The sequence below is a fragment of the Arachis ipaensis genome, chromosome B3 (assembly GCF_059453495.1).
Source record: "Arachis ipaensis isolate K30076 ecotype BB chromosome B3, ASM5945349v1, whole genome shotgun sequence".
NCBI lineage: Eukaryota > Viridiplantae > Streptophyta > Magnoliopsida > Fabales > Fabaceae > Arachis > Arachis ipaensis.
Genome location: NC_142438.1, coordinates 9472001 through 9486124, shown reverse-complemented (window position 1 = coordinate 9486124; position 14124 = coordinate 9472001). Strand labels below are relative to the sequence as shown.

Genomic DNA, 14124 nt, shown 5'->3' with positions numbered 1-14124 from the left:
TAATTATCAAATTAACAGTATTATATAAAAAATATATTAAAATAAAAATATTTAAAATACAAAAAAAAACTAAAATAAGATAAAATAATTTTATTTTATAATTTTTAATTATTTTATTTTATATTTCTTAATTATATATATAAAATTATTATCCTCTTAACATCATCGCATTAAAACATGTAAACAGCGTATGTATTTAAATATAAACATGCATGAATTATTTAGTGATTAATTTTTAATATAGTATATTTTTACAAAACATTTACATATATTTATTTTATTATATTGTTATATTAAAAATATTAAACCAAATATTAAAATAAATTATTAAGAACTAAATGATCATTTTTAAAACATAGAAAATAGCAACTTAAAAATTATGGTTATAACCATAGTTTCGAACTCGAGCATAAGGACAAACATTCTCTCCTGATAAGAAAATAATGAAATAAAAAAGAGAGCGTTGAACATGAACAAAATTGTTTCTTGCTTGTGCACAGTGCGTAGTTTATGATGCTGCTTTCTCAGGGGAAAAAAGAAAATAATAATAATAAAAAAAGCAGTTATAGTTCTTCAAGTTCTATAATCTAAATTCTAAACTAACAGCTCTAGCTTGGTGCATAGTCACTCACTCACTCACTCACTCTTTCACGGAGTAGTCAGCATATGAAGATGGATCACCCTTCACATTTCACGATCCATCGCAAAACTACTACTAACTGAGTGAAATTGCGACCATTCAACAAAACCCTAAAACGACGACGTTTCCAAAACCAAACCCTAATTCTCAATTTCCCCGGTTTCAGAATGATTCATGGTGGTGATCATGCAACAACAGCAGCAGAACCCCTCTGCACTGGTTCCACCGCCGCAGCCGCCGCCGCCGCAACACATCAACAACGCTCAGTCTTCAGCTTCCTCCGCCTCCGCCGCCGCTACAGCTGTCACCTCCCTTAGGTCACCCTCCTCCTCCGCCACTGCCGTTGGACACTCTCAGCTATCTTCGCCTTCCTCTCTTGCTCCCGTTCCCATTCAGCAGCGGCAACCCTTGCTCTCCTCAGTGCCGCTGCCACCTGACCATGCTGTTGGAGCGGTGGTTCCCATCGCCGCAGCTCTGCCGTCTGGTGCTGGTGACCCCCCGGTGGTGTCAGTGACGTCTCCACTGGCGAGAGTCCGGCTATCGGACATTGCGCCTTACGACGGGGCACCGGCGGGGCCCTATGTTAGGGCTGTGGAAGCTTTGTCTGGGTCGCTGATGAGGCACAATGCGGCCTTGATCGAGTTGGGGAGCGAGGATTCGGCTCTGATGCGGTGCGGGTTGGAAGGTTCAAGATTGTTCTTCAGGAGCAGGGCTCAATTGGGTGATGGGAAGGGAAGCCGTGGGGTTTACATGTACAGAGCAGGAAGGTATGAACTGAACACAGTGATGATTCTCTTGTTATATTGTTAGTTTCTTACTGTCTGGAGCATATTTGTATGATAATTATTTATTTGGTATGTAGATATATGTTTGCCTTGGCCTCATGCTACTGTTATTTATAGAGAAATGATAACCAGTAGGATATATGCATCATGAAATCTCCCATGAATTGTCATTTAATGGTGACTTCTAACTCACACCAAGAGAAATTCTTAACTTGAGAGCTAGATAGCGGGTTTCATTTACTAACTACTACCTGGATGCTGATTTCTCGAGCAAACCTAACCAAGGGAACTTTCTTGCTGTTATTGCTCTTAGAAGAATTAATCCCCCCACAAATATTTAAGTGAAATCGTGGTTGTTCAATTGTTTTTTTGTTTTGTAAAAAAAAAAAAATTTGAACACGTTTGCTGCCACTCTTATTTATTTATTTTTATACGGTATCACTCTTGTTTATTTATTATAGTTCATGGGTGACTTGTATCAGGGCTTTCGAGGATTGGGATTCATCTCCACCTTGTATGGCTGATATTTTTAGGTGCATGGGAAAGGCGTCTCGATCTGCTTTGTGTGCCATTGCCAGGCATCTGCGCCTCCGAAGCGAGTAAGGATGTCTGTGAAGGACCTTTCCTTCTTAGATTTTAGTTTACTTGCTTCATATGTATATTCTTGGATCTTTTTTTTTTTTGTTTTTTTTTTCTTCCGTTCTTTTGGGTTTGCTCACAGAAAAGAGTCACTTTGTGCAGTGTTTTTAACCATTTGCTTGATGATGCTCCCTTGCCTGCTAATGAGGTATCTTCATCAGTTCTTGTTGCCACTCACTCACATTCTTCTTTGCAAAATGGAAAAGGGGCTATTGGAGGGGGCAAGCCTACTGTCAATGGAGAAGTGGAGAAGGGATTGTTGACATTGATATCTACAGACACTCCTGGTCTTCAGGTGTGTGTGTTTCTGTTTATTTTTTATTTGACTTATATTGTAAAACCAGGGGGTGGTTTGCTGAAGGAAAAACAAGTGGCAACAGGTCCCATCCTATTCATCAAGATTGAGTCGTGTATATTTTATCGTATATTGAGGATTTTTCCTTATTAGCTTGATGAATTTCTATATCACCCCGGCCAGTTTAATATTAAATAGTCTGTTTTCTTCTTTAGGTATGTGACCCCAATGGCCGCTGGTATCTGGCAGACAGTGGGTCTGGGCCAGGGGATCTTTTATTGATAACTGGCAAGGCACTTAGCCATGCTACTGCAGGCCTACGTCCTGCTGCATCATATAGAGCTTCTCCTGATTATTTTCTAGGTTCTAATAGTGGAGGAAGGTACATATATATACACACTTAAATATTTCTTTATCTTGTATTTGTGATGACTTGTGTTTTATAACAAGCTTACTTATGATGCCTTTTGGAGCTTTGTGATTGTAGGACTTCTCTTGCTTATAGACTCATGCCACAGGGAAATGCAATATTAGATTGTTCTCCAATTGCAGCAGCTGGCCATGTTATACCCCAAAGCTATGTTCCAATATCTGTTAGCCAGTTTATGGATGACCTGGCTACTGAAGAACTCATAGGTAGCAGAAGCGATAATGATGATGTAAGTTATCTCTCCTAATGTTCTCTCATATGGCTGCTGTGTCTCTAATCTATAGGTGAAAAATTACAGATTTAATATTTTTGTATAAGTTTGTTGGTGTTGTCACATCTGGTTGATCATGGAGGCATTTCCCTTGTTTCCCTGACATTTCTAACAGCTCTATCGTATTTAATTTCGTGGTTCCTCTTGTAAATATTCTGTTGCCATTTCCCTTCTAGTAAGAATTTTTCCTTTTATGTATGAGAGGAAGCTTATGCAATTTTTACTAACAGGTTGCTCAAGACAATGTGAATAAGGATCCCTCATTAAGAAGTGTTCTATCAGATCCATTATCGTAAGTTTAAATTTGACTATTCAACTGATTTGTCCTTTTATCAAAGGAGCATGTTTTTTTGTGTTATGTGATTTGTATTAAGAGGTGACATAAGAAAAAAAAAAAAAAAGAAATTGAAGCTGAGATAAGAATTCATTTATTAATCCACTTAGGTAAATCTATAAAACATTCTGCTAATCCTTACCCTGAAGTGTTTATAGTGATTACAGACATTCTTGACAATGACTCTTAGAGCATGCCATGATCTAGATAATCTGAAATCCTTTATTTAATGTTCATTTTCCTGATTTATTGCGATCTGTTCTTAATGATATTGTAAACTGTATAAAGAAAAAATCAACAGTAGGACTTGCCAAAAAAAAGAGAAAAAAGGCACCGGGGGGGGGGGGGGGAAGATGATGTGTAATTCATCATTAACAAAGGTTATACTTTATTCTGATATCTCTTACACTTTTCTGTTTTAACCTATTTTTCAGTGGTGCATTCCTTGAAGATGCCATGCTTGTCTCATGTGGACACTCATTTGGTGGTCTCATGCTGAGGAGAGTCATTGAAACAGTAAGTAAGGTTTTTCTTATATACATTTTATAAGCATGTGCTGATCATGTGTCTGCAATAAGAAATGATAGTCCATAGGGTACTAAAATGTCAGTTAGGTGGATGGACATAGTCTGTCTTGCTAGATTTCACACTGAGTTAACATATTAAACTTCACTTGCTGTCTGGTTGCTGGAAGTTTGGTGGCTGCAGCAAATGAAATGTCCTACCGTTGGGATTAGATTATTTGGAGACTAAGGGGTAAAAAATACATAGACATAGAATTTTTTTTTTTAATTTATATTTATATTTTTTTGTATAACATTATGCTTTGATTTGGGGAAGGAAAGGTTGGTTTATATTACATTTGACTGGTTGTGTACAATGCTGTGAACACTATTTGATGTACTGATTATTGAAGGCTCAGTAATAGATATTTGGATTTGACATTTAAAAATTTGTGTAGCTGAAGCTCAATGGAATTGTAGAATCCCTTATAATACTTCTAGTCTATATACTATGCAGTAAATATAGAGATTACCAATGATATAGCTAAAAGGTGAAAACTTATGATGGCGTCTTAAATGCTAAAATTTCTATAAAATAATATAAATTTCTTTAATATAGCTAATGTCCTGATTGTCCAACTAGAGAATCAAATTATTCCATGATTTATGTTTGCTGTGTATTTAACTTTTTACATTCTTGGTGGATTGTTATTCTGGTTGTACATTGTTGTCTCATTTATGATACCTTTCACATTCATTATGGAATTATAACTCTTAGATGGAGAGAGACAAGAATCATAATTACAGTTATTGTTTCCGTCACAGTCGAGATGTACTGTCTGCAATGCTGATGTAGAGACAAGTTCTTTGATCCCTAACCTTGGTATATTCCATTTCCTCTCTAGCTTTCTTGTTTCATCTATTTTTGCAGGCATTTGATTGTTATTTTTATTTCGTCCGATGTGACATAAACTTGTCTCTTTTCCAGCTCTTAGAGCTGCAGCTGTTGCTGTTAAGCATGAGGATGATCGAAGGTTATTTCGCAATGCTGCTCTACGAAAGCGGCGAAAAGAAATGGGTGACCAAATCGATCCAATCAGAAGAGTGAATAGGGTATATTACTTAAGTATCATGTCATTCTTGGCTTTTTAATAGAATAGCCATAGTATAAGTTTAGCTAATTTCTATGATCACTAACTTAACACTTGCCAGAAAACTTGTTTTAATTTCTTTGTCTCAACGGAGTTCTCTTTTCCTTTTCATGGCAGTGTCATAATTTATCATTATTAAGGGATATTATAGAATAGGGGTTTTCTGTTGTAAATCTCCGGAGTCTTCTTTACAGGTGTGGTGAACTGTAATTTCGTCTTTGTTAAACACCTTGGCGGTAGCCTTAAGTTGTCAAAAACAAGTTATTGCCACTGAAATGCTTGCTGGGTTTCTCAAAATTTTTGTATTATGAATTGCCTTATATAAACCATTAAAAAAAGTGACCTCTCTTCATGGTGGATGTGTGTATTTTGAAGAGACCTAGCAGCTGGCATCCATAACTAACAAATTTCTGACTGAATAAAATGCTCAACACTGTAAAGTATTTTGTTTCCAAGAGTGAAATTCATGGGTACTAGCACTTAATTTTGCAGGAAAATGGAGATTTTACTGCTGCTGATGGACTGCAAAGGGGAGTACAATATCCATTTTCAGTAAATGAGAAGGTTATTATTAAGGTAAGAAAATTGGTTTTTATGTTTCTAATTCTTGGAACTTGTGTATTAAATGGTACAGGCTGGTAATCCTGGTCAATCAATTTATATGCAGGGTAACAGGAGAACACCAGAAAAATTTGTTGGGAAAGAAGCTGTCATTACGTCTCAGTGTCTTAATGGCTGGTGAGTTAAATTTGTTAAATTTGCATTGAATGGTAGCTAATATATGGATGCATCGTGAATTATGAATAAGTTTACCTTCAATGTAAAAGCTGTATTATTAGATGACGATTACTAGGTGGTTTCACTGTGATTTTACAAAATGTGTGTCAATGTTAGACATTTAGGGTGCTTTTGTTTACAATAGCGGATAGGATACTATTGGTAGTAGGGTTTGCCAGTTTTATTTTTTTGGTGAGTAGGGTTTGCCAGTTGATACTTGTTTTTTAATGCTTTCAAACTTTTACATGCTTAATTTGTAAAAATATTTCCCATCCTTTTTGTTGCACATTCATTCTTATACAACTATGTATGTTGAATCAGATTTGATGAAAATCTAATTTGAAGTTGAATATACTTTTTGTACAGGTATTTGCTCAAGATTATTGAAACTGGAGAGAATGTCCGCTTGCAGTACCGTTCCCTTAGGAAGCTCTTAAACTCACCAGCTTTAGAGGACCAGTGTCCTACACAGCCAATTCAAAATAGCAGCTCCTAGAATATACCTATTCTGGGTTTTCTTTCAATTTTTGACTAAAAGAAAAATGGAAACAACTACTGGATCTTTATCCCTTCATAGTAAAGAATTAACTTTTCTCTCTGCCCAGGAGAGAGATAAAAGAAAAGAAATTAACTTTTTTCAGTCTTGATCTTTGATTGTAAAGAATACCGGCTCCTTACAGCGAGTATGTGATAGAGGTTTGTGTAACTTTTGAATGTATCAAGGAGAGGTTATTTGTGTAGATGGTAATGCTAGGTCATGTCATATTTATTGTAAAGAACGCAGGCAAAGATGGATTATTACATAGCATGTAAATTGTAGTTGGCAATTACTGAAATGGATTAGAGTTTGTTGCTTTCAAAGTTATTATTATGAATTATTACATCCCTACAGGGAAGTTTCATCCTACTCAGGTTTTCTTGGATTAATCACTATATAAATGCTTGCAATTGCATGGAATTAGTATGGGGGCAAGTACATGGTATCTTTTCCAAACAAGAGAGAAATTTACTATAACCTGGATGCTTCCTTATATTAACACATTTTACATCAATATTGTGAACTTAAGGGAAGAACAAAAATTATAGGTGCCATGACCTGGTGCCAACAGAAACTTTAGAGGCTGTAGATTTTGTTAAGATGACAATTCACTGAATTCAATAAAGTTCAACAAAAGTGATGCTGCTGAGTAATGAGTATGGGTTCCTCCCTTGTCACGTTATGGAATGGAATTCAGTGACTGAATTAAGATGAATTTCAATTCATCAATGCAATCTATTTGTATATCCACTCGTTTGAACGAGCACCGGACTCATCCATATCAATGAAAATGCTTACGGCCTGCAGTATATAAAAATAAGAAAACTCATTCTTGTAATAGTTCAACTTATATTTGAGTTAATAGTAAGTTAGTAACATAGGATGGAAGTAGCATAATTTTACCTTCCCTATCCGAGGCCGTTCTTTAGAATTTTGTAGGCTGTTCCGAATATGTGAGACAGCTCCCCAACATTTCAATGTGTTTGCCACATCATCAAGCCTCAAAATATACTCTTCTTCGGTCAATGGAAATGATCTCTATAGAAAAAATGAAAAGAGTCGTTAGTCATATAGGCAAATATTAATGCACTCCAGAGAAAATGAGGAGTGCAACGTCCCTTTAACTCTGAACCTTAAACCCTAAACTTTAAATCTTAAATCCTAAATTATAAATCTGAACCATTGATATAAAATATAATAAATGGAGAGCTAAGATTTGTTTAATTAACAGAGAGCGTGTAAAGTACTTAGTAAAGAGCATGTAAGGATGAGCTATCATACAAGGATAAGAATCTCATTATTCTCAAGTGTAATCTCCTTGTATACAAACAATGCCTTAGCAATTCAAAGTACTTATTCAAATGCTGTTTGTCCAGTACTTTCCATTCATTTTTTGTTCATAATATATTGCAGATTTCAATGGAAAAGGAAAAAGAATGTACAATCATGTAGCCTAGGGTATGAAACCATCAGATGTAGCACAGAAATGCTTTTACATTACCTGTTCCATGTACTTCCACATGACATTCAAAGCAAGCAGATTTCTTCCCATGAATTCCTATTACAAATCATGTAACAACAAAATAAGGAAAGGAAATATAACCAAAGAACAAAAGAAATAAACATCATACCGATATCAAGTTTTAATCTCGCACTTAATTGCACTTTGTCAAAAGCTTACCTTCTTTATTAGCTGAACATCATAAGACCTGCCATATTTTTTCCTAATGAGTGTAGCAAGGTCAAATCCACTAAACGTGGAATCATCAGTACCAACTATTTTCTCAAGACTCTCTCTAAGCATTTCACTATTCACCTGAAGCATATTTCACAAAACATATCAGATTCGGATATATGCACAGCAAACGAAAGTTAATAATCAACATATTAATCATTAAAAGTATGAATAAGAATTAATGCAAACATAAAATTAATCCTTTAAAGAAAACTAAAAAAAATATGCATGACAAACAAACGAGTGTCGCGTATAATATCACCTAATAAGCTTACGAGAAATGTTGGAGGGCCAGCAGAATTTATTGTTTTTGGCCAACAGTTAGCAAATAAATGTTTAGAAGTGTAAGCTAAAAGTATATTGTTAGATTGTTAGACTAAAGGAATTGGACTAATGGATAAAAGTGTTGGTCAAAAACAATAAAAACAAATGATTCAATTGCAATGCAATGAATTACATGAAAATAAGGGAAATTGGGAAGTGAACATACTCCTCCAGTTTCACCCTTCTGAGATTTGTTCTTTTGAATGTCATCTGAGTCGTAAGGATCCACATTGTCACTCACTGCACTGCAAGAAATTGGCCTACATTTCCTTGCACCATGATGATGACATTTATGAGCAGCATTAACAAAGTCCAATCCTCTGGATCCTAAAAACGGAGCCTTAATAATACCTCCTTTATCAGTATGATGATCATGGTGAACTCTCAGAGGCCAACCACACTGGTTGGTCGACATAATGTTCATCGTGCCACGTCACTGCAGAATAAAGCTATCTCAGCACTGAATTTAATCTTCTCATTCACAAGACTCAAACTCCGGACCTTCTTTAAGGAAAACAATTATAAAGCTACTTGAAATCATCATATTTTTGGTTTCCCACTATACCCTACTTCGGCAGGCCTAACACTAGTATGCCGCAGATTTGAGCACTTCTCAGATTTGCATACACAAGGCGAGATTAAAACCCGAACTTGATTAAGCAGACGAGTTAGCTAACCATTTGACCAACCTAAGTTGGTTATCAAACTACTTGAAATCATTACCTAATGTATGAACAAAATACCATGAATAAGATAATATAGAGACAATTAAGTAACCATCCTACTTGCATCAAGTAAGTATATCAAAAAGGTCTTCCTATATCAAAGGTTTGAACAATTGACCTGATTCTACTTTACCAAAACAAGAAACAAGAGAAATAACAGATATAAAACAGTGGAATGAGATTTTCCCCCCCTGTTTTTGTGTAAAAATTAATCATCAAAACCAAAAGATGAGCTAAAAATCTCATCAAGTAATCATCATGCAAACATGCTTATGGCAAAAAGAGACAAAAGAGTAAAACACAGAATCTAAAGACATGAAACTATGTTAAAGGTTTACTATAGCAATTAGCAAAGACAGCAAACCTGGTACAAATGAAATTCAGGTACAAAAATGGTTTATGGAACTTGTGTTTTCTCTTAATGACGGTTGAAGGTGCAATTTTAGTAGAGTAATATTATTATAAAATTATTATTGATTTGCTAATATTATCAAGAAATAGAGGGTGGTGCGTGGAGAAAGATAACAACTAAGACGAGGTGGGAGAAAGGAAGTAACTAATTAAATGAATTAATTGTGGACAATAGAAATTGTTACGTAGTGAGAATTTTAAGGCAAATAAGAGCCTCACGTGTTGTCTTTCTTCTACGCAACGCCAACCACAAACTGCCATGTGCAAACCGCATGCCTGCGTATGCATTCCACTCTGCTACACCATCTCGGTCAAACATTCATTTTAGCGTCGTGTGTTTGTATCAAGATAAAAAAAATCGAGATCTTAACTAAAATAAAAAAAAAAGTTCATTAAGTACGTAAAATATATAATTATAATAAGATTTAAATAGTAAAATTATTATATTTAGTATAAATTTTATAAAATTAATAAATTTATTTAAAATTATAATATTAAAAAATGTTAAGAGTTAAATCAAAATTTTAACTATAATATTTATATCATCAACCATTTTTATTTTAACATGAAAATAATAAAAAAATTCCGCCACGTTTAAATAAAGAAGGGAGAATAAAGCCCTCTCACTTAATCACATTTCTTATATTGCATAAAATATAAGTATATAACTTTTATATCTATTCCAATCTTAAATATTATAACATTATAAATTTACATATATTACACATATAATACTTTATAAAGATTTGACTTCAGCTAAATTTTAAATTCAAAGAACAAAGTAAATAAATTGCCAAAAACATACCTTTCATACTTTTCTTTTGGCGGTATTTTTAAGCTGCGCAGATCAAGAATTAATCTGTCAAACTCCATATACTTATCTAAATAGATAAATGAATTAACCACTCGATTAATCAAATTATTTATTACTTTCACACTTATATGAATCCAACTTGACCAAAAAAGAAGAGCCGAGCCCAATAAACATGTATCTCTTTAGGCCCAATGGTTAGTTTGCGCGGGAAGCAGTCCGGTGCAGAATCCGTCGACAGCTGAGGAGAGGTTAATTTTAATTCATATGATTATCGTTTATCAGAACAGAACTGAATTGGAAGAGTAGAGAAAAAGAAGAGGTTGAAAACCAAAATCATAATTCATAACATTGATTAATTGATAGCATATGAACAAGAAGGAGGAGAATGAGAAAGGAGGAGTTAAAGGTTGGATCGACGGCGATGAAACCGCTCACTATATGCTACGTAGGATCTCCGCCCTCCGATCCACCCTCCTCGTTCCGCCGCTGCACAGGGTTCCGCTCCGCCTCGGCAACGTCATCGAGATCTTCGGTCCCTCACCCTCCGCCAAAACACAAATTCTCATTCAAGTACCTACTTGAACAACTTCTTCAACCGTAACACTAACACACACAAAAATTTCTTTTCTATTTCATCAAAATTTAATTTGCAATAACTGAAAAATCTCAGGTTGCTATAAATTGTGTACTTCCGAAAGAATGGAACGGGGTTCGCTACGGTGGTTTTGACCATTCCGTGCTCTTTCTTGACCTCGATTGTCGCTTCGATATCTCGCGCTTCTCGCAAATGCTCACTCATCGGATTATGGAAGGTAATGCGATTGGGGATTGTGATAAGACCCTGTATGATTTGTGCATGCAACGCTTCTTGTATGCCCGGTGTTCCAACAGCTTCGAATTCCTTCAGACTCTCAAGGTCACTTCATCCTATACCCACTCTTACTCTAAAGTTACTTCAATTAGCTTAATCTTGATGCATTGAGGGTGTGACGATCCACTTAGGTTCAATTCCGTTTTATGATGATTCAAGTAGCGGAGGGAGAAAGGTAGTTACTTTTGTTGGCATGAGAGAATGTTTGATATTAGTCCAAGTAGTTATAAAGCCTAATTGGATTCATGTGAAATACTTAAAGTCATTGTGATGAAGATATAAGATTAATTTCTATACACAAACAGCACAAAAAAATTTATGGGGGAGAGAGCACACTACCTTGTAACATTGTTTATTATTTTTAATACCTGCTTATGCATCTCTTGACCAACAGAGTTTACATTATCGCTTAAAAAGGGAGAAAGATCATGGGGTTAGTGTGCAACTGCTACTGATTGACAGGTTGGTTTCTTGCTGCTTTTTCTTTAAAAAACAAAATTTATCAAATTAATCAATGTTACTTGAAATGGCATCATTAACTCATTATTATGCAGAAACTACATTTTGATTTGATAACTAAAGTTTGAGTGTCCAAACTGTATTTGACAGCATTGGAGCTTTTCATTGGGTAGATCGGGCATCAATGTTCTTGTCTCTAAAAGAACATAATAGGTAACTAATACCCATCACCACCCTTGTTTGATGCATGCCGCTTTTTTTTTTTTCCAAGCTTTAGAATCCTCTGAAGTTCAATTTATATTTAGAATTCTTAGATGATCATTCTGTGGCTTGCTTGTTTTCTTTTTTCTATATATATTTTTTGAATGAAGGGTAAAAACATAGACAGAAAGCAAGGGAAAGTTGATAATTGCAAGAGTTTCTCTTAATAGTATCCATGATTCAGGTATATGCAAAGTTTAACTTGAAGATGTTATTTGTGATGCAGGAAAAAGCTTTTCTTACAGAGTGTATCAGAAGCTGTAGTTCAAGATATTAAAAAACTACTTCAGGTGCATCCTATGTTAGTTATAGCCACAAAGTCGGTTATTTTTGGAAATACATACTCTACGGCTTCAGAGGAGGTCAACGGGTGAGTTCCATCAATCCATGGTGGTTAGAGAAATTAAAGCACGTTTCTTTCATTATCCGTATAGGACTAATTGGAAATATTGTATGTAATTGTGTCTAGAGAGAAAAGTATTTTTGAAAACGGTTGCTTTCAATAAAAATTCTTCCACTATGTCAAGAGAATCGATCGTGTTAAATTGTTTATGAAAGTCATGAGCTAAAGAAGTACTGACCCTTTTCAATGGTGATTAGTAAGAGGATTTAATTAGGGGTAGACTAAGAAGAAATTGATCGACAATCACCCTATTATATACACTTTTTTCTAGTATAAATAAATGTATGAAGTCGAAACTATGGTGCAATGCAACCTTCAGGCCTTTTTATTTCTGTGTCCTTATTTATCTCTTTCTTGTTTTTCAGCACATTCTTAAGGTAGGACAATTAAATGATACCCAATTGGTCTCCATTTCTGTATTAAACGTTTTTACTGTGTTGCTTTGCAAATTCATTACTGAGAAGCCGTAGTTTCTGTTCTAATTTTAATATTACTGTACTTCTTGAAAAGGTGTTCAAGAAATGTAACAAGAAGCCCACAACATATTCAGTATCGTGAGTACATGCCTTCAGTCTGGCAGGTACAGGTTGTTACTAGTACATCATGTATATTATGAAGTGGTTGATGTTGGCTCCTAATGTTGCTTATGTCTTGTACCTTTTTTTTTTACAGTCACTATTAATATTTCTAATTTTATGGCGCCCCTTACGTTCTTGCAGTCCTTTGTTACACATAGAATACTTCTACGCCGTTCAGGTTTGGGCTCCATTCCCGTTGTTAATAACTAATTTTTTTTATCCATCAGCCATGACTTCAGCATATTCTTGCTTTTCAGATGATCAACCTGTTATAAACAATTCTGAAAACTCCTCATTGTATGTGTTGGAATGGTTATTACCAAGAATTGGACTTCCAGACAAGATTATAGTGAAGGATGTAAGAACATTATGTGTAGATTGTGATTTTAACTTTTAAGTTAATCAAATTTGACTTTTATTAGATTCATTTTTTACTTTTTGCTGAACTTGTAGAATGGTGTTTTTGTTGATTCATGAACCATGGTTGCGGACGGTGCCAATTGTGGGTGAGGGATTCTTTAATATCTTCTGAAGTTTGTAAATAGTTATTGCTCATCATTATCACTTACTATTATCAGTCTGCTTACTCCCTCCACCCCCCCCCCCCCCCCCCGGGCGCCTTTCTCTTCCTCTAATTTTGTTTATGTTCGTTGTGCTGCTAGCTGATGTAAATATAGGTTCAGCAATGCTTTTATAAAAGGGCATGTAACTGTCTTCATTGGTCACAACATCATGAAGCAAATAGGATCCAAGTCTTTCTGAAGATCCATTGCATCAGAATTTAAGTTATTCTTGCGTGCTATAAGAAGGATCTCATATTGCAACCTGATTTGGGAAAGCTTCCGGGATCAAGCACTTGGAAAGCTCCAAGAGGTCACAATCACAATTTTACTCACCCTAGTTTAATTAATTGCCAACTTAGATGAAATTTGGTGCTTACATGTCATTTTCTGGTTGCAATTGTTGAAATGCACAGAATCATTTACTTGTGTATTTGAAGATAAACAATGTTAGTTAACTCAAATAAGTAACAAGATATAGGTGTTGACTGTTGAGAAGTGCATAGTGCAATATAAAGAGAGTATTGCCTCATGACACAAGTATAACTTTCTAATAACCGCTATCTTTTCTTTCTCCAATATCCTCTTTACTTACTTATTTCTAACATAATATGCATATT

The 14124-nt window shown here is 35.1% G+C and overlaps 3 protein-coding genes across 8 annotated transcripts; 2 read left to right on the top strand and 1 right to left on the bottom strand.

Moving 5' to 3' along the window:
- Positions 1-411: 411 nt before the first annotated feature.
- LOC107628737 (RING/U-box superfamily protein) lies at positions 412-6732 on the top strand. The gene is made up of 12 exons (XM_016331320.3): positions 412-1407; positions 1908-2024; positions 2167-2359; positions 2575-2741; positions 2847-3018; positions 3291-3352; positions 3829-3910; positions 4723-4780; positions 4886-5010; positions 5541-5624; positions 5716-5786; positions 6192-6732. The coding sequence occupies exons 1-12, from the start codon at positions 815-817 to the stop codon at positions 6319-6321; spliced, it is 1854 nt and encodes a 617-aa protein (XP_016186806.1). The 5' UTR covers positions 412-814; the 3' UTR covers positions 6322-6732.
- A 78-nt stretch (positions 6733-6810) lies between these two features.
- Positions 6811-9734, bottom strand: LOC107628738 (uncharacterized). 3 transcript variants are annotated; one of them, XM_016331321.3, is made up of 6 exons: positions 9512-9734; positions 8589-8858; positions 8045-8179; positions 7865-7921; positions 7267-7401; positions 6811-7164 (listed from the first exon to the last, which is right to left on the bottom strand). In XM_016331321.3, exons 2-6 carry the CDS (start codon positions 8844-8846, stop codon positions 7099-7101), a joined length of 651 nt encoding a protein of 216 aa, XP_016186807.1. In that variant the 5' UTR covers positions 8847-8858; positions 9512-9734; the 3' UTR covers positions 6811-7098. The 3 variants fall into 3 exon arrangements, with proteins under 3 accessions (XP_016186807.1, XP_088364368.1, XP_088364367.1); XM_088508242.1 differs by having other exon boundaries at positions 8589-9145; positions 9512-9728; XM_088508241.1 differs by lacking the exon at positions 9512-9734 and adding an exon at positions 8988-9145 and having other exon boundaries at positions 8589-8949.
- Positions 9735-10531: 797 nt separating this feature from the next.
- Positions 10532-14058, top strand: XRCC2 (homolog of X-ray repair cross complementing 2 (XRCC2)). 4 transcript variants are annotated; one of them, XR_015907479.1, is made up of 10 exons: positions 10532-10942; positions 11043-11288; positions 11638-11705; positions 11853-11915; positions 12190-12333; positions 12877-12946; positions 13039-13122; positions 13202-13302; positions 13398-13450; positions 13607-14058. XR_015907479.1 is itself a non-coding variant. In XM_016335935.3 (10 exons), the coding sequence occupies exons 1-9, from the start codon at positions 10739-10741 to the stop codon at positions 13419-13421; spliced, it is 957 nt and encodes a 318-aa protein (XP_016191421.2). In that variant the 5' UTR covers positions 10607-10738; the 3' UTR covers positions 13422-13450; positions 13607-14058. The 4 variants fall into 4 exon arrangements, 2 of the variants coding, with proteins under 2 accessions (XP_016191421.2, XP_088365476.1); XR_015907478.1 differs by having other exon boundaries at positions 10607-10942; positions 12877-12952; XM_016335935.3 differs by having other exon boundaries at positions 10607-10942; positions 13086-13122.
- The last annotated feature ends 66 nt before the right edge of the window (positions 14059-14124 follow it).